General features: G+C 47.3%; 1 protein-coding gene across 1 annotated transcript; it reads right to left on the bottom strand.

Moving 5' to 3' along the window:
• Positions 1-16,739: 16,739 nt before the first annotated feature.
• On the bottom strand, positions 16,740-22,992 carry LOC123181556 (serine/threonine-protein kinase BSK1-2). Its single transcript, XM_044593852.1, has 9 exons — positions 22,363-22,992; positions 22,126-22,261; positions 21,289-21,422; positions 20,771-20,876; positions 20,396-20,481; positions 18,759-18,947; positions 17,709-17,894; positions 17,521-17,634; positions 16,740-17,435 (listed from the first exon to the last, which is right to left on the bottom strand). Exons 1-9 carry the CDS (start codon positions 22,972-22,974, stop codon positions 17,181-17,183), a joined length of 1,818 nt encoding a protein of 605 aa, XP_044449787.1. The 5' UTR covers positions 22,975-22,992; the 3' UTR covers positions 16,740-17,180.
• Positions 22,993-24,042: the final 1,050 nt, after the last annotated feature.

Below are 24,042 nucleotides of genomic sequence, written 5' to 3'. Positions count from 1 at the left end.
ATTAGTTGACGGGGCCCATCTGTCAGTGTCCCATGTGTTTTAACAAACTGTTTAAATTAGTGTAATTAGAGGTGGGGCCCTACTGTCATGGACGCGTCAAGCTAATTACAAGTTAATTAGCTATTTAAGCTATATTAATTAATTTTAATTAAAAATTGATTATTATCATTATTCCTTTTACACACTTATTTTTCGTTCTTATCCCGGGGCGGGCCCCAGCGGTCAGTGGCTCAACCGAGCCACCCGGGGATGGGCATGCGAGCACACGCGCAGAGGCGTGGCCGCGACCGTAGTAGGGCGACGACGAGTAGGGGCTCGCCCTGCAAGCGCAGCCGTAGCTGGGGTTCGCTGGACGGCGGAGACCAACGATAGGGCGGCGGCGGCCAGACGGAGCTAGTGTTGGGGGAGCAGCGGCAGGGGAGGCGACGGAAAGGCGCGGGCGCGCTGTCTAGCGGCAGGGGCGGCGACGCGAGGAGCAGGGGCGTCGGGGGCAGGCACGTGCGGCGCAGGGCGCGCGCGACCATGGCAGCAGGCGTGAGCGGGAGGGGGTCGTGGTGGCGCGCTGGTCCGGGCACAGCAGAGAGGCAGGCCGAGGAGCATGTGACACCCGGATAGTTAAGCTACAGTAACCCTCCGCTAATGATGCCACGTCACCACGATTACTGTTATTAATCTTGCGATGATTCAAATCCCGTTCAAATTTCAAATTTAAAATCAAGTCAAACAATTAAAGTTTTCAAAAGTCAAAACTAAAATGTTCTTAATGTGACAAATAAATCATGGATATTATTGGTGGAGAAACAACATCTTTATAAAATAATTAAATACCCTAAAGTGATTAAAACAACAGCAAAAACAATTAGTTATACTCCTAATATATTTTACAAAATACTAAACTATTTTAGCTAGGTGCCAAAGTTATTGTGGCAGTGGTATAATTAATGTTACTATGTTAGGTGCTAATTGAATATTTTACCAAACTAAAACAAATTGGGAAATAAAATTAAAACAGAAAAGAAAATAAATAAAAAGGTAAAAGATAAAACAAAAATGAAAAGGAACCCCCCACTCACTCCCTTATCCCCTTGCAACCGCAAACCCTAACCCCCACCGACACCCACTCCCCCCCCCCCCCACGTCGCTCTCTCCCTCCCCGATCCAGATCTGGATCGGGGGAACGAACCCACGACGCCCATCCCCGTCGCCCCGCACGACCCTCCCACTCCCTCTCGTTCTCCATCGTCGCCGAGCACCTCGCGCCCGATCCCTTGCCACGCCGGAGAGCCACCTCGCCTGCGCGACCGCACCCGAGGAACCGTCGCCTGCCACCGTCCCGAGCGCCCGAGGACGACCCCGCCGTCGCTTCTCGCCGCCACCCGGAGCTCCCCCGCCTCGACTCCGTCGACGCACGCGTCCCCGTCCTCCTCCCCGACGGCCTCCCCTAGCCACGCTGCGCCCCGTCGCCGCTCGCCGTCTCTGGCGGCGCCTCGCCGGCGCTGCCCCACCGCCGCCCTGCGCCGGATCGACCTCATCGTGGCCTCCTCATCTCCTCCCCACGGGTCGCCCCCGAGCCTCGCCGCCCCGCTTCTCTTCAACGCTGGTGAGGCCATCGGCCTCTCCCCCTCGATCTCTGTCGCCGCCGCCATTCACCGCCCACGCGCGCACGACCCCGCGCCCTGCTTGCCAGCCGGACCTCGCCGTCCCGCACCTACGCGCTGTGCCCAGCGCGCCCCGCTGCTCGCCTACCTCGTCGGCCCCGCGCAGCTTGCCGCGGGTAGTCGCCGCTCCCTCTAACCGCTACTGCCGCGCCGCCCCGCCTCAACCGCTGCGCGCCGCCGCCTCCCTACCGTCGGCCCCGCCCGACTGGCCTCGCTCCACCTCCTGGCCGTGCGCCCGCGCCGTTTGGGTGATGCCCCGTGCCCGCAGCACCCGAAACCCGCATGCCCAGCACCTGTCAGCCTCCCCGAGAGCCACTGACTAGATGGGCCCACGCCCTTTGAACGTTTAAAAAATATATATATAGGAAAATGAAAATAATAAAATAAACAATTAATTAATTAAGTTAATTAATCCTATTTAATTAACCTAATTAATTAGTTAGTTTAATTAAAGAGTAATTGGATTAGCTAAACCCTAATTAACCTAAACAGAGGATGACAGGTGGGTCCCGCTGGACCCACAGGCCAGGTTTGACTCTGGTCAGCTAGGTTTGACCTGCTGACATCATGGTGATGTCATGCTGACATCACCTTTCACTGTTCTGGATAATGTTCAATTTAAGTAATTAAATAAATTTCAAAAATGCCTAAAACTTTGATAAATCATAGAAAATAAACCGTAACTCGGATGAAAAAGTTTTATACATGAAAGTTGCTCGGAACAACGAGACGAATCCGAACACGCGGTCCATTTACATGTCAGATGCCTCTAACTATCTGAACATGGAACTTTCCCCCTCCGGTCATCTGTCTAACACAGGTCCGGAACCGGGAAAACATTTCCGGTTGACTTTCCCCTTCACTGGTATCGTGTAGCACCACGTTAGAACACGTCTAGCTCTGCCTGTTGTCCTGTTATGCACTTGCTTGCTATGTATTTACTGTTTCTCCCCCACTTCTCTTCGGTAGACCCCGTGACGATGCTGATGCCCCTGTGGTCGACTATGTCACCGACGACCCCTCCTTCTTGCCAGAGCAACCAGGCAAGCCCCCCTTTGATCACCAGATATCGCCTATTCCTTCTCTCTACTGCTTGCATTAGAGTAGTGTAGCATGTTACAGCTTTCCGTTAATCCTATTCTGCTGCATAGCCTGTCATTGTTGCTACAGTTGTTACCCTTACCTGCAATCCTAAATGCTTAGTATAGGATGCTAGTGTTCCATCAGTGGCCCTACACTCTTGTCCGTCTGCCATGCTATACTACTGGGCCGTGATCACTTCGGGAGGTGATCACGGGCATATGCTATATACTTTGTACTATTACATTACTTATGATACTGTTCGGAGATGGGGGCTGAAGGGCCAGGTGGCTCCATCCTGGTAGAGGTGGGCCTGGGTTCCCGACGGCCCCCGACTATTACTTTGTGGCGGAGCGACAGGGCAGGTTGAGACCACCTAGGAGAGAGGTGGGCCTGGCCCTGGTCGGTGTTCGCGGATACTTCAATTAACACGTTTAACGAGATCTTGGTATTTGATCTGAGTCTGGCCACTGGCCTAGACGCACTAACCTACTACGTGGGAACAGTTATGGGCACTCGACGTCGTGGTATCAGCCGAAGCCTTCTTGACGTCAGCGACTGAGTGGCGCGCGCCGGGTTGGACCGCGTAACGCAACTTCCTTTGTAATGGAGGTTGCTAGGTCTGCTCTTCGGCCGCCCACGCAACGTGCAGGTGTGCAATGGGCGATGGGCCCAGACCCCTGCGCGCATAGGATTTAGACCGGCGTGCTGACCTCTCTGTTGTGCCTAGGTGGGGCTGCGACGTGTTGATCTTCCGAGGCCGGGCATGACCCAGGAAAGTGTGTCCGGCCAAAGGGGATCGAGCGTGTTGGGTTATGTGGTGCACCCCTGCAGGGAAGTTTATCTATTCGAATAGTCGTGATCCTCGGTAACAGGACGACCCGGAGTTGTACCTTGACCTTATGACAACTAGAACCGGATACTTAATAAAACACAACCTTCCAAGTGCCAGATATAACCCGGTGATCGCTCTCACACAGGGCAACGAGGAGAGGATCGTCGGGTAGGATTATGCTATGCGATGATACTTGGTGAACTTACCATCTACTCTCTCCTACATGCTGCAAGATGGAGGCTGCCAGAAGCGTAGTCTTCGACAGGACTAGCTATCCCCCTCTTATTCTGGCATTCTGCAGTTCAGTCCACCGATATTGCCCCATTACACCAATACCCATGCATATGTAGTGTAGATCCTTGCTTGCGAGTACTTTGGATGAGTACTCATGGTTGCTTTTCTCCCTCTTTCCCCCCTTTCCATTCTACCTGGTTGTCGCAACCAGATGCTAGAGCCCAGGAGCTTGACGCCACTATCGACGACGACTCCTACTACACTGGAGGTGCCTACTACTACGTGCAGGCCGCTGACGACGACCAGGAGTAGTTTAGGAGGATCCCAGGCAGGAGGCTTGCGCCTCTTTCGATCTGTATCTCAGTTTTTGCTAGCCTTCTTAAGGCAAACTTGTTTAACTTATGTCTGTACTCAGATATTGTTGCTTCCGCTGACTCGTCTATGATCGAGCACTTGTATTCGAGCCCTTGAGGCCCCTGGCCTGCATTATGATGCTTGTATGACTTATTTTATTTCAGAGTTGTGTTGTGATATCTTCCCGTGAGTCCCTGATCTTGATCGTACACGTTTGCGTGTATGATTAGTGTACGATTGAATTGGGGCGTCACAGAGCAGCAGCACGGGGACCGGGTGCGGTGAGCGCGACGATGCGCGCAGGCATGCGAGCAGGGGCAGGGGGTCGCGGTGGCCGTCGGGGGCGGGGCACGACGGCGACGCGCGGTGAGGGAGAAAGGGAGGAGGGGAGGTGGCGGCTCACAGGGGGCCAGACGGGGAATGGCAGCGGGATCGGGGAGGAGTTGGGGTCGGCGCGACGAGGCGGAGGAGCTCCGGTCATGGAGGAGGACGAAGACGGGCGGCGAGGTGGCGCGGAGCATGGTGAAGGCGAACAGCGAGGGTCGGTGAAGCACATCGGGGAGGAGGCGAGGCGGTCCGGCGTTACCGGCAGGGACCACGAGCGGCGACGGCGACGGGGCCGTGCCTCGACCAGATCGGACCGGGGGGAGGAGACGAGGGAGCGAGAGGGGTTTGGTGGGGGCACGAGTGGGGGGTCCGACGCTAGGGTTCCAGGGGAGTGGGGTTAAGGAGGTCGTCGGCTGGGCCGGCTTGGTGACCTGCTGGGACGAGGCCCAGTCGGGGGGGGTCTACTTCTCTTTGTTAGTTTTCTGTTTTTCTTTTTCTTTTTCTTATTTTATTTCTTTTCTGTTTTAATTCATTTTAAAGTATTTAGGCATTCTGTAAAAGCGTGGTTTCTTCACCATAAATACCTAAGCATTAATTGGCACACTCCGAACATTTTAGTTTTAATGTTTGAAAACTTTTATTGTTTGCCTTTGTTTTAAATTTGAAATTTGAACTAGGTTTCGAACTAACGCGAGTTTATCCACAGTAACCGAGGTGACGTGGCATCATTAGCGGGGATCACTGTAGCTTAATTATCCGGGCGTCACATGAAGTTTCCTTTCTTTCCCTTGCCCTTTTTCTTGAAACTAGTGGTCTTGTTAACCATCAACACTTGATACTCCTTCTTGATTTCTACCTCCACGGCTTTAAGCATTGTGAAGAGCTCGGGAATTGTTTTGTACATCCCTTGCATATTATAGTTCATAACGAAGCCTTTGTAGCTTGGTGGCAGTGATTGAAGAACTCTGTCAATGACACAATCAACTGGAAGATCAACTCCAGCTGAGTTAAGTGATTATAATACCCAGACATTTTGAGTATATGTTCACTGACAGAACTATTCTCCTCCATCTTGCAGCTATAGAACTTGTTGGGGACTTCATATCTCTCAACCCAGGCATTTGCTTGAAATATTAACTTCAACTCTTGGAACATCTCATATGCTCCATGACGTTCAAAACGTCCGGTTTTAAGCCGTAAAGCATGGCACACTAAACTTTAGAGTAGTCATTAGATTGAGCTTGCCAGACGTTCAAAACATCAGCATCTGCTCCTGCAACAGGCCTTTCACCTAGCGGTGCATCAAGGACATAATTCTTCTGTGCAGCAATGAGGATAATCCTCAAGTTACGGACCCAGTCTGTGTAGTTGCTACTATCATCTTTCAACTTAGCTTTCTCTAGGAATTCATTAAAATTCAGGGGAACGGTAGCACGTGCCATTGATCTACAACATACATATGCAAAAACTATCAGGACTAAGTTCATGATAAATTAAGTTCAATTAATCAAATTACTTAAGAACTCCCACTTAAACTGACATCCCTCAAGTCATCTAAGTGATACGTGATCCAAATCAACTAACGCATGTCCGATCATCACGTGAGATGGGGTATTCATCAATGGTGAACATCTCTATGTTGATCATATCTACTATATGATTCACGTTCGATCTTTCGATCTCCATTGTTCTGAGGCCATGTCTGTGCATGCTAGGCTCATCAAGTTTAACCCAAGTATTTTGCATGTGCAAAACTGTCTTACACCCGTTGTATGTGAACGTAGAGTCTATCACACCCGATCATCATGTGGTGTCTCAATACGACGAACTATAGCAGCGATGCATACTCAGGGAGAACACTTTTACCTTGAAATTTAGTGAAGGGATCATCTTATAATGCTACCGTCGTACTAAGCAAAATAAGATGCATAAAAGATAAACATCACATGCAATCAAAATATGTGACATGATATGGCCATCATCATCTCGTGCTTTTGATCTCCATTTCCAAAGCATCGTCATGATCTCCGTCATCACCGGCTCGACACCTTGATCTCCATCATTGCGTCGTGGCCGTCTCGCCAACTATTGCTTCTACAACTATCGCTAACGCATAGAGATAAAGTAAAGCAATTACATGGCGTTTGCATTTCATACAATAAAGAGACAACCATAAGGCTCCTGCCGGTTGTCAGTAACTTTACAAAACATGATCATCTCATACAATAACGTTTATCACATCATGTATTGACCATATCACATCACAACATACCCTGCAAAAACAATTTAGACGTCCTCGACTTTGTTGTTGCAAATTTTACGTGGCTGCTACGGGCTTCTAGCAAGAACCGTTCTTACCTACGGCAAAAACCACAACGGTGATTTGTCAAGTTTGCTGTTTTAACCTTCTTCAAGGACCGGCCGCAGTCAAATTCGATTCAACTAAAGTACGAGAAACAGACACCCGCCAGCCACCTTTATGCAAAACTAGATGCATGTCTGTCGGTGGAATCGGTCTCATGTACGTGGACATGTAAGGTTGGTACGGGCTGCTTCATCCCACAATACCGCCGAATCAAAATAAGATGTTGGTTCTAAGTAGTATGACTATCACCGCCCACAACTCTTTGTGTTCTACTCATGCATATCATCTACGCATAGACCTGGCTCATGATGCCACTGTTGGGAAATGTTGCATGGAAAACAAAATTGTTTTTACGCACACACAATGATGTATCCATGGAGATGCATGGCAACAAGGGGGAGAGTGTGTCTACATACCCTCGTAGACCATAAGCGGAAGCGTTTCACAACGCGGTTGATGTCGTCGAACTTCTTTGCGCTTCAACCGATCAAGTACCAAACACACGACACCTCCGTGTTCTGCACACGTTCAGCTCGGTGACATCCCTCGCCTTCTTGATCCAGCAAGACGTCAAGGTAGTAGATGAGTTCCCTCAGCACGATGGCGTGGTGACGGTGATGGTGAAGTGATCTCCGCAGGGCTTCCCTAAGCACTATGAAAATATGATCGGGGGTGTAAACGGTGGAGGGGGGCGCCGCACACGGCTAGGCAATTGTCTGGGGTGTGCTAGCCCCCCCCCCCCCCTCCTCATATATATAAGTTGAAGGGAGAGGGGAGAGGCCAAGGGGCACCCCAAGTAGGTCCGAATCCTACTTGTGCTCCTGCCCTTGGCAGCGCCCCCCTGCCATGTTTGTCAGAGGGGGAAGGAAAGAGGGGCAGAGAGGGAAGGAAGGGGGAATCCTATTCCACTCTTTCCTTTCCCTTCCCCTCTTCCCTTCTCCTAGGCCGGCCCATATGGGGGGCGCACCAGCCCCCTTGTGGCTGGTGTGTTTCCCCTCTTGGCCCATAAGGCCCATATCTTTTGTCGGGGGTGCCCGGAACCCTTCCGGTGACCCGATAAGTACCCGGTACCCCCCGAAACACTTCCGGTGTCCGAATACCCTCGTCCTATATATCAATATTTACCTCTCGACCATTTCGAGACTCCTCGTCATGTCCGTGATCTCATCCGAGACTACGAACAACATTCGGTCACCAACTCATATAATATTATATCGTCATCGAACATTAAGCATGCGGACCCAACGGGTTCGAGAACTATGTAGACATGACCGAGACACCTCTTCGGTCAATAACCAATAGCAGAACCTGGATGCCCATATTGGCTCCTACATATTCTATGAAGATCTTTATCGGTTGAACAGTTATGACAACATACGTAATTTCCTTTGTCCATCGGTATGTTACTTGCCCGAGATTAGATCGTCGATATCTTCATACCTAGTTCAATCTCGTTATCGGTAAGTCTCTTTACTCGTTCCGTAATACATCACCTCGTGACTAAATCCTTAGTCGTTTGATTGCAAGCTTATGATGTGTATTACTGAGAGGGATGTTACCTCTCCGATACTCGGAGTGACAAATCCTAATCTTGATCTATGCCAACTCAACAAACACCTTCGGAGATACCTGTAGAGCATTTTTATAATCACCCAGTTACATTGTGACGTTTGATAGCACACAAGGCATTCCTCCAGTATCCAGGAGTTGCATAATCTCATAGTCAAAGGAATATGTATTTGACATGAAGAAAGCAATAGCAATAAAACTGAACGATCATTATGCTAAGCTAACGGATGGGTCTTGTCCATCACATCATTCTCCTAATGATATGATCTCTTTATCAAATGACAACTCATGTCCATGGTTAGGAAACATTAACCATCTTTGATCAACGAGCTAGTCTAGTAGAGGCTCACTAGGGACACGGTGTTTGTTTATGTATTCACACATGTATCAAGGTTTCCGATCAATACAATTCTAGCATGAATAATAAACCTTTATCATGAATAAGGAAATATAAAATAACAACTTTATTATTGCCTCTAGAGAATATTTCTTTCATAAAGTAGTTGTTGGAACTTACATTCACCAATGCCTAATTTCTCAACATGCAAAGCACAACAACTCCAGTCCAGCTAAATTACTCCAACCACTTCCTCCACCAGAGCATCCATGGCCAGAACTGATGATGGTTTTCATTGAGGGCTTACCATCTTGTGAAGGTGCAAATTTCATCCTGGTGGTCATGGATCATTTAATAAAGTATGCACATCTCTTTCCCTTGCATCATCCTTACACAGTTAAGTCTGTTGCCAAGGTATTCATCGACAGTGTGGTCAAACTTCATGGCATACCTCAGACCATAATTTCTGATCGATACAAGATCTTTACAAGTAAGTTTTGGCACAACTTGTTTCAATCCATGGGCACTCAATTGCACTATAGCGCTTCATATTGTCTGCAGATAGATGGGCAGAGCGAGAGGTGAATACCTAGAGCAATACCATCGTTCTGAAATTCAAGGCAATTTGCGTCATTGGCGTCGCTGGTTAGGCATGGCCGAATTCTGGTACAACTCCATTTTTTTACACGTTGTTGGGTTCCCAACACTCTATCACATTGTCCCAATTTCAATGGAATGCCAAGTTTGACTATTTTTGGATGATTCCCCTACCACCAGTGTTGTTCTAGACTATCAGCCCAAACAGAGTTGCTATGTGCTCAGTTAATTCGTGCCAAGCAGCGCATGAAAAATTATGCAAACAAGAAGTGTACTGAAAGATAATCCGTCATTCGCGACCAAGTCATGTGGAAACTCCAACCGCATGCACAACAAACATTGGTGAACCAGCAGTAACTGAAGTTGTCCTACAAATATTTCGGGCGATACACAGTCCTAAAGCGCATTGGTGACCTGCCATACAAACTTCAACTTCCAACCTCTGCCCAGGTGCATCTAGTCTTTCATGTTTCTCATTTGAAGCCTTTCACTCCCAATTACACTCATGTGTTCGGTGGCTTCCATCGGTGGTCATTCTTGATTGGTGGCTAGTGGGCAAGGGCAATGTTGCGACCCCACAAGTGCTTATCCAGCAGGCTCATGTGCCGCAGTACACGGCATGGGAAGATTATTATGTGCTCAAGTAGCGATATTTGGCGGCTCTCTGGAAGAAGATGAGCAAGCTCATGAGGAGGTGGGGGTGGGTAATGCCTTCTTCCGGTATGGTGGACAATGAGTCGTCGAACCCCACCTCTATTTTGAGTGGGCCGACAAAGGAAAGGGGACCATCGGGCAGGAAGAAGACGAGATAGAGTGAGTAGTGTGAGATGGCTCTACAAGTTGTAGAATGGTAATGTGGTCTACTTGTAAGTAAGGGAACTAGAATGTGTGGTGTAGTTGTTAGCTGCGAGAGATATGTTGCTTATGAAATTTGTGAACATTCTCACCTATTTTCTCTCTAAGAAATCTCTCCCCGTTCATTTGTTCCTCATCCCAAATTCCTCAAATTATTAGTGACTTCCGATTCTTTCAATCAGGACACCACATTATCGCTTCGAGGAGAAAGAAGAACAAGGCCAACGCCGCCTCGATCCTGCAGCTCCCCCTCCAGGGGACGCCGAGGCCGCTGACTAGGAGCAAGGCCAAGCAGCTTTCACGCTGCTGCAACCTGAACATCGAGGCGTTCATCACCGATGCAGCGCAACCCTCCTCCTCTGAGGGCAGCGACGCATCGGGCCCAGCGGCGTCACCCAGGTCCACTCATGAGTAGGCATCAGACATATGTCCTAATTGGCAAGGCGACCACTTTTTGTATCTGTTCTAGATGCGTGCTTTACTTCTTGCTTCATGCTCTGTTATCTGCTTGGTCATATGTACTGCTTAAGTTTAGAGTCTCGCCATGCGTGTCCACCTTAAGTTGTCGTAGGTTGTTTCCAGGTCTTTTGTTCCAGTTGCTATGTCGTTTCAAATGTACTACTGCGGCTCATTGATACGTCTCCAACGTATCTATAATTTTTGATTGTTCCATGCTATTATATTATCTGTTTTGGATGTTTAATGGGCTTTATTATGCACTTTTATATTATTTTTGGGGCTAACCTACTAACCAAAGGCCCAATGCAAATTGCTATTTTTTGCCTATTTCAGTGTTTTGCAGAAAAGAAATATCAAACGGAATCCGAACGGAATGAAACCTTCGGAGGGTTATTTTGGGAACAAACGTGATCCAGGAGACTTGGAGTGGACGTCAAGGAAGCAACGAGGTGGCCACGAGGTAGGGAGGCGCGCCCCCAGCCTCATGGGCCCCTCATGGCTCCACCGACCTACTTCTTTCGCCTATATATACTCATATACCCCGAAAACATCCAAGAGCACCACGAAACCCTATTTCCACCGCCGCAACCTTTTGTACCCGTGAGATCCCATCTTGGGGCCTTTTCCGGCACTCCGCCGGAGGGGGAATCGATCATGGAGGGCTTCTACATCAACACCATAGCCTCTCCGATGATGTGTGAGTAGTTTACCACAGACCTTCGGGTCCATAGTTATTAGTTACATGGCTTCTTCTCTTTCTTTGGATCTCAATACAAAGTTCTCCTCGATTCTCTTGGAGATATATTCGATGTAATTCTTTTTGCGGTGTCTTTGTTGAGATCCGATGAATTGTGGGTTTATGATCAAGATTATCTATGAAAAATATTTGGTTCTTCTCTGAATTCTTATATGTATGATTTGATATCTTTGCAAGTCTCTTCGAATTATCAGTTTGGTTTGGCCTACTAGATTGATCTTTCTTGCAATGGGAGAAGTGCTTAGCTTTTGGTTCAATCTTGCAGTGTCCTTTCCCAGTGACAGCAGGGGCAGCAAGGCACGTATTGTTGCCATCGAGGATAAAAAGATGGGGTTTATATCATATTGCTTGAGTTTATCCCTCTACATCATGTCATCTTGCCTAATGCATTACTCTGTTCTTATGAACTTAATACTCTAGATGCATGCTGGATAGCGGTCGATGTGTGGAGTAATAGTAGTAGATGCAGAATCGTTTCGGTCTACTTGTCGCGGATGTGATGCCTATATACATGATCATGCCTAAATATTCTCATAACTATGTGCTTTTCTATCAATTGCTCGACAGTAATTTTTCACCCACCGTAGATTATGCTATCTTGAGAGAAGCCACTAGTGAAACCTATGGCCCCGGGGTCTATTTTCCATCATATAAGTTTCCGATCTATTTTATTTTGCAATCTTTACTTTCCAATCTATATCATAAAAATACCAAAAAAAATTATCTTATTATCTCTATCAGATCTCACTTTTGCAAGTGGCCGTGAAAGGATTGACGACCCCTTTATCGCGTTGGTTGCAAGGTTCTTATTTGTTTGTGTAGGTACGAGGCGACTTGCGTGTATCCTCCTACTGGATTGATACCTTGGTTCTCAAAAACTGAGGGAAATACTTACGCTACTTTGCTGCATCACCCTTTCCTCTTCAAGGGAAAACCAACGCATGCTCAAGAGGTAGCAATCATCATGTAAGCTCTCCTGAGCATATTTCAAGTCTAATGAATCCAGTTTGCTTCTTTATTCTTCCCTCACTTTTCGTCTCCGTGATCATGCTCTTTCCATCATGAGAATCCTAAATTGGAATGTTAGGGGGCTTGGTGATGCTGACAAATGCTCGTTGGTCAAAGATGCAATTCTGGCCAGTCGACCGGATGTTGTATGCTTGCAGGAGACCAAGTTACAGGTGGTTGGCACAAGGAAGGCGGCCTCCTTTCTGCCGCCAAATCTGCGCACTTTTCTCTTCATGCCTGCCTGTGGCACTTCGGGTGGTCTGATGGTGGCATGGGACGAAAATGTTATATCCGGTGAGGAGTTAGTCAAGAACCAATTCTGCATCTCCATGGGATTCAGTTCTGTCACTAGCTCCTGCTCTTTCACACTATCTATTGTCTATGCACCATGTGATGCTTCGGAGAGGCCTGCTTTTTCCAAGTCTTGGAACAGGTTTCTGCTGGAATCAATGGACATTGGATTATGCTGGGAGATTTCAATATGTATGTTTTTGCACAAGAAAAGTTAAGGGGCGGAAAGAATTGGCCAGTCATGGACAGCTTTAATGCTTGGATACGAGAGGCGGCCATGGATGATATAGAAATCATGAACCGCAACTTTACATGGTCAAACAAAAGAAGAAATCCTACTCTGGTGAAGCTGGACAGAGCACTTGTAAATGCAGACTGGAATTTAGGCTTTCTGAACATAGAAGCGGCCGCTAGAACTGCGGTCACCTCGGATCACACTCCCATTATGGTTGACTTCAACAAGAGGAGTGCAAGGAGCAGTTTTTCAGGTTCGAGAACCACTGGATTCAGAACCAGAAAGTTAAAGAGCTGATTGTCCGAGAGTGGCCCAGGGGCACAAGACACATTGCCTCTGCTTTCTCCAGGTTTAACCACAAGCTGAGGAAGCTGAGGGCGGCGATTAGAAAATTGAACAGATCAAGTACTCCTCTTGCCTTAATCCTCGATAACTGCAAACATGTGGTTCAATACCTTGATATAGTTGAAGAAAAGAGGAGCCTTTCTGCACTAGAATTCTCTCTCAGAAAGCACGCAGCTGCAAAAGCTCAGCAAGTCATTTTGTGGCAAACAGCCGCATGGCGGCGCCGAGCAAAGATCAGGGACTGTGTACTAGGGGATGAAAACACACGGTTTTTTCATGCAGCCACCAATTGCCACCACAGACGCAACAGAATCAGAATGCTGAACAATGAGGGAGTTGCTTTCTTTGATGATGAAGCTAAGCTCTCCATTGCCTCTGACTTCTTTGAGGAGATCTTCGGCCGGGTATCTGCATCTTTGCCCTTGGTGAATATCCGTCAGCTATACGAACCGGCTAATTTTCAAGAGCTAGAGACCCCCTTCACATGGGGGGAGGTGGCTGACATCATACGTCGACTGCCCAACAATAAGAGCCCGGGGCCTGATGGTTTTACTAATGAATTTTACAAAGCCTTCATGCCTATTATCAAGGACGATCTGTTGCTCCTCTTCCAAGATTTCTATGATCAAGTGTCAGAGCTACACGGGGTGAATTTAGCAAATATAGTGTTGATACCTAAGAAGGACAGTCATGTGGATATTAAGGACTTCAGACCCATCTCCTTGGTACACAGCCTGCCGAAACTGGTCTCCAAGGTCCTTGCTTCCTGTCTACAGAGAATGATACCGGAGCTAGTGCATCAACTACAATCTGGTTTCTTGCCGGGAAGGTGTATAGCTGAAAAATTTTGCACTCGCGGCTGAACTTGTACAGCAGGCAAAACTACGACGCAACCCGATGGTGGCTCTGAAACTGGATTTCCGCAAGGCTTTTGATAGTGTCAGCTGGGAAGCACTCCTAAAAATTCTCTCTGTCAGGGGTTTTGGTGACCGTTGGGTTCGATGGATCTCGGCCATGCTGACGTCCAGTACTTCCAGAATCTTGATAAATGGTAAACTGGGACGCACCATCAAGTCAAAAAGTGGTCTAAGACAGGGAGACGCCCTCTCGCCCTACCTATTCATCTTGGTAGCAGATGTTCTACAGCAGCTCTGCCGTTTGGAACACAGTGCAGGGAGATTAAAACACCCGCTAGGAGCAGATGCTTTCTTTCCAATTCTCCAGTATGCGGATGACACGCTAATTTTGTTCCAGGGGGACATTGAACAAGCACGGATTATCAAGCAGATTCTGCAAGACTTCTCCAGCTTCACTGCAGATTAATTTTTCAAAGAGCACTCTAGTACCTAATTGCGTAGATCAGGATACTAGCCTTGAGATTGTTGAGCTGCTGCAGTGCCCGATATCATCCTTTCCCTGCACCTACCTCGGACTCCCGCTATCTGTTCACAAAATCACACATGGGCTCTTGATCCCAATCATACACAAGGTGGATAAACGACTGTCAGGCTGGCTTGCAACCTTCCTATCCAGGGGGGGCCGAGTTACCTTGATAAACTCAGTACTAGCATCCATCCCCAACTACTACATGACATGTTTTCTATGGCCCAAGCAGTCGATAGAAAAGCTGGAGCAAATATTGAGAGGCTTTCTTTGGCAAGGCAAAAACTCAGCGAAAGGGGGGCATTGCTTGGTTGGATGGAACACGGTGATTTCGCCCAGGTTGAATGGAGGCTTGGGAATTAGAGACCTCGGGGCACATAACATGGCAATGATATGCAAGCTCATGTCTACCATTCTACAACACAGCGAAGTTCCATGCTTTACTTGGTTCGTCAACAGTACTGCCAGAAGGAGATCTCAGCTCTCCGGCATAGCAGAGATACCACCATGTGGAAATGTTTGAAATCATCACTGCACCTTGTTCTTCACTCAACACAATGTAAGCTGGGTGACAGCACTCGGATCTCCTTCTGGTTTGACCACTGGCTTCAATGCGGCAGGCTGCGGTTTGCTTTTCCTGTGCTTTTCTCCTTCGCTTCCTCCAAGCACTGCACGGTGGCTTCGCAATTCAGAGAAGGACAGTGGACTCTTCATCTGCACCCCAACTTATCCAACACCGCCTCAGCGGAGCTTGGAACCTTGCTTGGCTTCCTACATTCCGTGCAACCAGACCCTTCTAGGGGGGATACCAGAACACCTATGATGACGAATGGAAGGCTTTCGACCAAATACTTCTCTGATCTACTTGCCTTCAGAGGTGTGGATTGCCCACTGGCCCCAAGCATTTGGGATCCTATCATACCCCGTGAGCACAGAGTGTTTCTATGGATCGCTCTCAAAGGCAGACTAAACACCAAGGATAACATGATGAACAAGCATTGGACGGCCATTGCGCCACATAATGGTTGTGATGTCTGCCCCGCAGTGGAAAGTATTGATCATATCGTCCTGCGATGTAAGCTCGCGGACAAAGTGTGGGGCAAGGCGGGACTTCTTACACCTGCCTCTACGGCATCTTAAGGATTTCTTATGCTGCCGCGAATCAGCTGATTTTTATGGGAAGCTTTGGAATGTTTTGCTCGAGGCGGGTGCTGTGGGATTATGGAGAGCACGGAACGATCGGGTCTTCAACAAGGACAGCTGGCATGCCGCACGTGCACTCCACGAGGTTTCTGATCTTCTTAGACTATGGAGCGCGCGTGCCAGAGTGGCGGATGATCACTGCACAATTTTAGGTTGGGCCGACTTTCTTGTAACTCCCTAGCAGTGCTTCCCCCAACCCCTCCTCCGCCTTATGTAACCTCTTTCTAACTGGCTTGGTGGTGGCCTGCTGCACTTTCAGTGCACGTTTACACCACCTTCATATAATCGGCCTTTGGTCTTTCGGGTTTACCCTGTTTTGAATGCATAAGGTAGACTATCTCTACCTTTTCTTTCAAAAAAAAATCCTAGCTTCATTTTGTCGCTGTCTTTTTCTCTTCCTCCTGCCTCCCTCCGGTATGGTGCCGCCCACAATCATCCCTCTAACCTGAGTTCTTTTCGAACTTTAGCGAGCCCCCACCCCATACTGCACCCGAAACAGATGAATCATTGACACCCCTCCACCAGCGATGTTGCTGCCACCTCAATCCGGGTCGCTCCGGGTTCAACCACGCCGGCGACCCCGCGCCTTGCGCTCGCTCTGCGGCATCCCATCTCTTCCTCAGGGTTGCGCTTGAAATTTGACTGGCGTGAGTTGCAAATTCAGGCAACTTACCAATACCAAACGCGTAAATCTAAACTCCCAGCCAACAAAGGGGTCTTTCGAGTATCCTCGGTCGATACAAACTTGAAGCGTCTGGAGGGAGGTCATGGAGTCACGAGGGGAAATGGTACCGCTTAGACAGTGTCATGTGCCAAACCTGTGACAGTTATGCTCTTCAGGCAATTATTCAACCGCAGTGCAAGCGTAGATAATTATGCAAGGACTCCACGATCCTACATAGCCCATAAGATGAGCAGGAACGTACTCTCGAGTCGATGTACATCCAAACCAATATTTTCTGTATAAACAGGATATAGGTATGTTTATTTGCTTTAGCTACAACAAGGACCCTTCCCAACAACCAGCAACACACATTCAAACGAACGACCGCGTTTGCTGCCTGTTTCAACTGACGTTATATACAACAAATTTGGGCCCAAAAATGCACTACCTATCACAGGTATGCCAAACCATACGAGTTCCTTCAATCGCATTCACAGGACTCTTCAGTGAAACGTCTTCCCGCAGATCTTCTAGCTCCTATACCGCTCAGATCAGCGCAAACTTCCGACTACATACATATATATGGGATGGATGTGACTTCTCCAAGTTTAATATGCTCTTCATTCATGGACCTCTTGCGCTCTTTTGCCTCTTCTCTTCAAGTTGTGAGGCCTCGTTCAACATGTCGGTGGCGTCACTCTGCATGTCTAGCTTGGACAGGGCGACCGCCTGCATGTAGAAAGCTGTGGGCCAATCGGGATACACACACTGCGCTTGCATTGCGTCCCGGAGGGCAGCGTCAGGTTGGTCACACATCAGGTGGCACAAGCTCCGTCTGGCGTAAACCGTTGGCGACACCATTGTCCCGACATCAACAAACTGTGAAACAATCACAGGCAAAGGATGGATCAGAAAATTTTACAGCGACTTGGAGAACGTCCTATAGATCCGGATAAGGCACTACCTGAGTATAACAATCTATGGCTGCTTTGAAGTCCTTGTCTCGGAAAGCAAAGTCACCCTGTTTCCGGGCGTCCAACATATCCCTCATCTGCTGTGTCCATTCTTGGAACGATAACTGCAATGCGGAGACCGGTGAAGATACAACACTGCAGAAAGGACATGCTGGAAACAGAACACGGTGCTCTTTACCTCATTACTCCCTTCATCATCTCTGTAATGCATCGAGACTAGAATCTGATGTATGGCAGTTAGGTCCATCCTTGAACAGGCTTCTCCCATGGGAGAAAGAGGGTGCTGTGGCTGTGGAGTAGGGCTAGGTGGTGCCTTTGATGGTTCATCAGGTTTCGGAACTCCAAGCATCACATAAGATGGCACCTGCTTTGTATTTTGCAATGAGAAATCATCAGATATATATGTCATGCTACTCATCTATCGAAATTATGTCATTCCTAACACGGAAGTAACAAAGCAAAATGTTACAAAACTTGGCCTAAATAAATACTCCCTCCGTCCCATAATATAAGACGTTATTACAACCAAGTAACAAACATAACATACTGAACACAATTTGGAACATACAGCCTTTGCACAGTGCTGGAAGACATACATTATATACTCTATGCCAAAGTGGGCGTATGCCCATATGTTTTTTTTGTTTTTGTTTTTTGCGGGAGATATGCCCATATGTTGAGTACTGAGTACTGTTATTCAATATATTTAATAACAGTCATCGCCACTAAATGGTTGGTCACTACTCCCTCTCCATTCAGATATATAGGGTGTATTTTGATTAGTTAACACAAGGCTTGAACCAACAATTACTTCATTAACATACAAATCCACTGACATCAACTTTGTGTCACATATACTACATGCTGATGGAGTAATTGTTGGTCAAATCCTTGTTTTAACCAATCAAAATTTGTCCTATATATCTGGAAGGAGGGAGTATGTTACTGCATTAATGGGCTAGGTGTAACACAATGCCACAGTTACCCACATTTCGACCAAAGAGCCTGAAAGGGACCAGTGAAAATACTTCTGAACAGCATGCACGAGAAACTCTCAAGTACATGACTGAAATGTCAGGAATCATCATGTGAATGCGGAAGTTACACTAACATGTCATTAGCATGAATGATAGGAAAAGGGGGCTCTGTAGTCCAATGCTAAAACATCTTAATTCATAGGAGTAGTCAAAAACTAGAAGAAGCATAAGAATAGAGTAGATGTTATTACCTCTGATTTGGTTTGCAGTGGTTCGAGAATGGAAACCAACTTCTTTATATCAGGCCGGTCTCTTGGTTCATACTGCAAACATTGAGAAGCAAGATTCACCAAGGTAGTAGCCTCCTCCGTTGAGTAGTTCCCCTCCAAATGTGAATCCATTAGTGCTTGGATGTTTCTGCTTCTTATCATATCAAGTGCCTGAGTGCAATGAAGCATATACCCATCATTACCAGTGTGCATACTAATGTATATTGTCTTGTTAACTGGTGATAGGCTTTGGTAAATAATTGTACAGGCCGTAGTTTCTACACACAACAAGTTGAGTAGGTTGCATGGAGTTCCAACAATATTTAATGGGTTGATCAAGGTTTTCGGATATGGGTGTTCAAAATGACCAAAAAATTATCGGACATAATAAGGAGATTCTATTGGTGCAACCCAAAAATTGCATGAGGACAATGAAATCCCCCGAAAGGTTTGTGCTACTGGTGCCTGCCTCAGCTGCTAGTTGGACTAATGCAACGCTCAGGAGCACATGGCCTTTGGGTGCAGACGTTTTGAGACCGTCGCACAGGGATTATTCATCCGATTTGGCCAACGAACAAGTAGTAGATTATGTGTTTGACTCATGCAATCTCATTTTCGACCGATCGTGGCCGTGCTCTATCTTTTTTCCTTTGTTTTCATGACTGTTTCGTACATTGGATAATTTATTAATAAAATGGCTGTGTGCATCATGATGATGCAGAGGTATGAAAAAAAGAGGTCCAAGGGGGCATAGGGTGAGGGTGAGGTGAACACCAACCACTAAACACTGTACTGACACTTAGTGTCATCACACCGATCATGTCTGCCACAAGCGAGGCAAGTGACACGGATGACACAAGCGACAGCTATAGCATTGAGCCGGCCAACACAAGGAGCTACTCTATGCTTGAAGGGGGAGATATGGCCACAACATATAGGTGGTGTGATATTGCAAAGTGGCTATTAGATTTACAAGGGTAAGCTACTAAGCTGAAACTGCCTGTTGGGCCAATCATACAGCACACGAATGACTTCTACATCCTCTTGGTCAGAGCATAGATGTCAGCCTGGATGTGTAATGGCCATGTGTATTGGCTAAACAATACTACTATTACTTCAAATACATTATATGTAAGAATTTCTTGGCAGAAAACCTGTGTGGATCCGTGAAAACTTGTACATCTAAATATCAACATGAATGTTTTCCTTATAGTTCAATCTGCATGGGTGTTCAACTGGTATTTGTGCTGAGAAATGTTAAGCTTCATGCACTAGCCAACGCAACCAAAAGTCCGAACTGATGGAAAGGCTAGGCAAGCAACATATACACTTCAAAAACCCCTCTCACATGTGACGCGGGAAGTCAGCGCATGAATAGACTCAGGTATGGCTCGAGAGGACACAGAGGGGACAACAACGATTTTTGGATAAATTGCGAAAGCCTGTTGAAGTGTATATGTGGATTGCCTAGCCCTTTCCATTAGTTCGGACTTTTGGTTGTGCTGGCTAGTGCATCAAGCTTAACAAGAAAAACCAAACAAGTATCTCTGGCATAATTTCTGCATTTCTTTAGCTGAATATGACGGAAGCTAAGAAAACATGCTTAACAAGAAACTTACATGGGAAGGAGGTATGCGCTTTCCGCTGAGAAGATCAAGGAGTACAGTGCCGAAACTGAAAATGACACTTTCTGCTGTGACCCTGCCTGAAAGAAAGAAAAGAAGATAACTCAAATAAGCATCGGTGGTGCCTTTGTCAACATCAATAATGCAGAAAAGACTCATCATGACTTCTATCTAATATATTTAACCAATATCTTAACAAAGGTACTATATTTGTCTTTCCACTTTGAGAAATTTTGTTATTCAGTGCCGATAGATTAAAGCTTCATCCCATGACATTCCTATTGTTTGTGGAGTGGAGGATTGCGATAATAAATCTAAACTCCTAGAAGAAGAAATATTTCATTACTAAGTAAGAAAAGGATTAAATACCATTTCTCAGATATTCTGGAGGTGTGTACGCTAGATTTGTGCTATAACTTTTCCCATCCCTGCTGTTTTTCATCAGACCAAAGCATGAGAGGCGTGGATCACCATTCTGCAACCAGAAAGGTTATTAGATGCTTTGCTTACATGCATGGTAATTGGTACAAAATGACATGTTCAACTGTTGGATGCAATCAATATCTCATAAAGCCTACTTGGTGAAGTTGTAAACAAATTGAATGCAAGACATCTTCCAAATGCCAATGTAAGTTCTGCTAAACAATTTTCCTAGTAATCGAATTATCCTTATAGTTTATGTGCGCATAAACAGTGCATAAAAAGACAGCTAACCGCTAACATTTCCGTTTCTTGTTAACGTAAAAAATCTTAACTTTTTTTACGTAAAACGAAATCTAAACTTGGAAACCTCTAAATATTGTCACCATGGCCATCAGCACAAGAAAATAATCATTGGTTTGACAGAGTCTATACACTTAAACAGACTTGTCTTGCTGATCATTTACCTCATCAAAGAGGACTCTGTATGCATTTAGGTCATGATATAAAGAGCGTTCCTCATTGCTGCAATATCCCAATGCTTCAGCAATGTAGTGTGCAACTCTCAGACGCATAGCCCATTCAATAGTCTGGTTTTCCCCTGCACAAGGGCAGAAGTATGGCGAAGAGCAAATTAATTTGATAGTTGTTTGCAAGACCGGTTCATACCCATTGAGCACAGATGATAAATGTCATTACTTGTCGGTATTTAACTCAAAATGACCAAATTAGCAATCACAAGCAGTATGTGTGCGATATTTCCCTTTTATACAAGGTGATAATCAAAATAACAAGTGAGCATGGAAGCTGGGGACCCGAGGGAAGGTCAATCAAGCATTAACTATCAACAGCTTAAGTTCGACGCCAAAATGCTGCAAACAATTTCACTGAGTAGAAGCCTTGTGCAGAAACAATAACTTCCCTTTGGTGATAAATGTCATCACTAGTAAGTCTTTAACTCAAGAATGACCGAATTAACAATCACAAACAGGATGTGTGTAATATACATAGAAACTCATATCATTTGAGATAAATTAAACTCAATTGCATCCAGGATGATAATTGAAATAACTAGTATATCAATTGCTTAAGTTTGACATCAAAATGCTGCAAACACTGCACTGTGAGTAGAAGCCTTGTGCAGACACAATAACTTGCCAAATTCAACACTTGCTTACCGCATCCCATAATTCAGCGACATTTGCTAAAGCAAAGGATTTGCAGGTTCTATAGAATCAATAAACAGCCCGGGAAACTACTACTAACTAAAGACAGTCTGCAGGGGGGTTGCTTGGGGGACTCACAGTGGAACAGGTGCTTGGCGAGGGTATCGTTGGACATGAACTCCGCGACAAGCAGCCGCTCGTCGCCGTCGCAGCAGTAGCCGATGAGGTTTGCCAGCCTTCGGTGCCGCAGCTTGCCCACCCCCTTGGCCTCCTCCTGGAAACCAGACAAACAAATCGTCAGAACCATATGTCCCCCAAAACCCGCAATTCAGCCATACACCAAACCACGAGTTCTTCACGGCCTCTCCCTCCTACCGCGAACTGCTTGGGGTCAGGCCAGGCATGCTTGGCGAACTTCTTGACGGCGATGGCGCGAGGGGCGGCGCCTCCGGAGGCGCCCCGCAGCCGGCCCCTGTAGACGAGGTTGGGGGCCTTCTCGCCGCTCTCCGACACGATATTCCCCGCCGCGAAGCCGTCCGTGGCCGCGCGGAGCTCCGCCAGCAAGAACTCCGCGAGCACCGGGACCTCCTGCTCCTCCTCCCCGCGCGCCGCCGGCGGCGGCGGGGCGGCCTTCTGCGCCTTGAGGGAGAAGGAGGGGCGGTGCGGCGGCGGGGGAGGGGGAGCAGGCCGCCGGGGCCCCGGCGGCTTCTCCGCGTGGACCCACGACCGCAGCGAGGAGCCGCAGCAGCCCATGAAGGAAGCGTGGGAAGAAAAGTCCGTCGGCGTCCGCTGGCCGGGCCTTTTGCGTGCGCGGCTGTGCGCTCGTGTGCGTGGGGCGAGGGGGCGGAGACGGTTGTTGTAACTTGCTTGCGGCTTCTCTGGGCTTTGGTCCCGTGTTGCCTCCCTCCTCGTGCTCTTTGGGTTACGACGACTGTAGTAGTCTGGAACGCGGACATTTCGGGACCTAGATCGGTCGGCTGCGTCCATTTCTTCCTTGCGAGATGACGCACATGTGTATACACGCTTGTTATAATACGACCACCCAAGCGTGACAGATCATGCACAAATATTGACGGAGACAAGAAACTAACCTGCGACTCTCATTTTGTCGATGAAGCGTCTTAGGATACAAACATGACGGCCATACCCATTGTTTGCATAACTAAGATGTCCACCACAACGACCACTGACACAGACACACAAAGAATAAGACCGGTTAATAGCAAAGTCATACGACACCGAAGCTATGCCTTGATGAAGTAGAAAGAAAAAAGGAACTCTGCATCGATCAAAACAAAAAACAAAGATCAGCAACCTATAGCAGCGATCATATCAGCACCAACCATCTATTGACATTACAAGTACAACGAGAAATATTCTCCAACAGGAATGACTTAAGGAATGGAACGATGCGTAAGCACCACTATTGTTAGACCTATCCACCGAAGCCAGGTTATTGATTTTCACCCTTGGGTCTTCACCTCGGAGCCCGAGACCGATACCTAAGAAGCACAACCACATCAAAGTCATTGTCACCATCACTTTCCGTGATCCCAACAGCTATATGCGTAGCACAGTCTTGATGTGAGATGTCAGGCAAGTAAAGACCACGCACGCACAAACAGGCATTCAAGCCGCAATAAAAAGGCGGTCGCCCCCAAAGCCTCTGAACAACGAAGGTCATCGTCGCACATAGCGACGAAGATTGAGGGAGGAAGGACATCGGCACCGCCAAAATCACAATTCAAGTCGCTCCGACAATCTCGCGTCGTCCTCATGCTCCATCATTCTCATCTATGGCGGCGGAATCAGTTGCAAAAAACATACTTGTCCTTGTTGTCGGGTCTGAAGATCCAAGTTCTACCGTGCCGTCACAACAATCACCTAGCGGCACGGGGCTCCATTATCACCCGTGCGCCCCAAGCAGGGAATCGTCGTATTAGGGTGCAGCAGCCTAACGATGTCGTCCACGTACTTGTAGTTGGGATCGTGGCCACCAACATCTCACCACACCGGCTCGGGTAGACGATCAACCGTTGTCGATGCACAACCATG

The sequence above is a fragment of the Triticum aestivum genome, chromosome 1D, assembly GCF_018294505.1.
Source record: "Triticum aestivum cultivar Chinese Spring chromosome 1D, IWGSC CS RefSeq v2.1, whole genome shotgun sequence".
Lineage (NCBI taxonomy): Eukaryota > Viridiplantae > Streptophyta > Magnoliopsida > Poales > Poaceae > Triticum > Triticum aestivum.
The sequence above is the reverse complement of the archived record's forward strand: the minus strand, read 5'-3'. Positions and strand labels throughout refer to the sequence as shown.

Excerpts from the sequence above, each read along its gene's own strand:
- LOC123181556 (XM_044593852.1), bottom strand. The coding sequence starts at position 22,974 with ATGGACGCAGCCGACCGATCTAGGTCCCGAAATGTCCGCGTTCCAGAC. Across the intron at positions 21,423-22,125 it reads CGCCAAGCACCTGTTCCACT|GGGAAAACCAGACTATTGAA; the intron begins GTGAGTCCCCCA and ends GCCCTTGTGCAG. Across the intron at positions 20,877-21,288 it reads ACAGAGTCCTCTTTGATGAG|AATGGTGATCCACGCCTCTC; the intron begins GTAAATGATCAG and ends TTCTGGTTGCAG.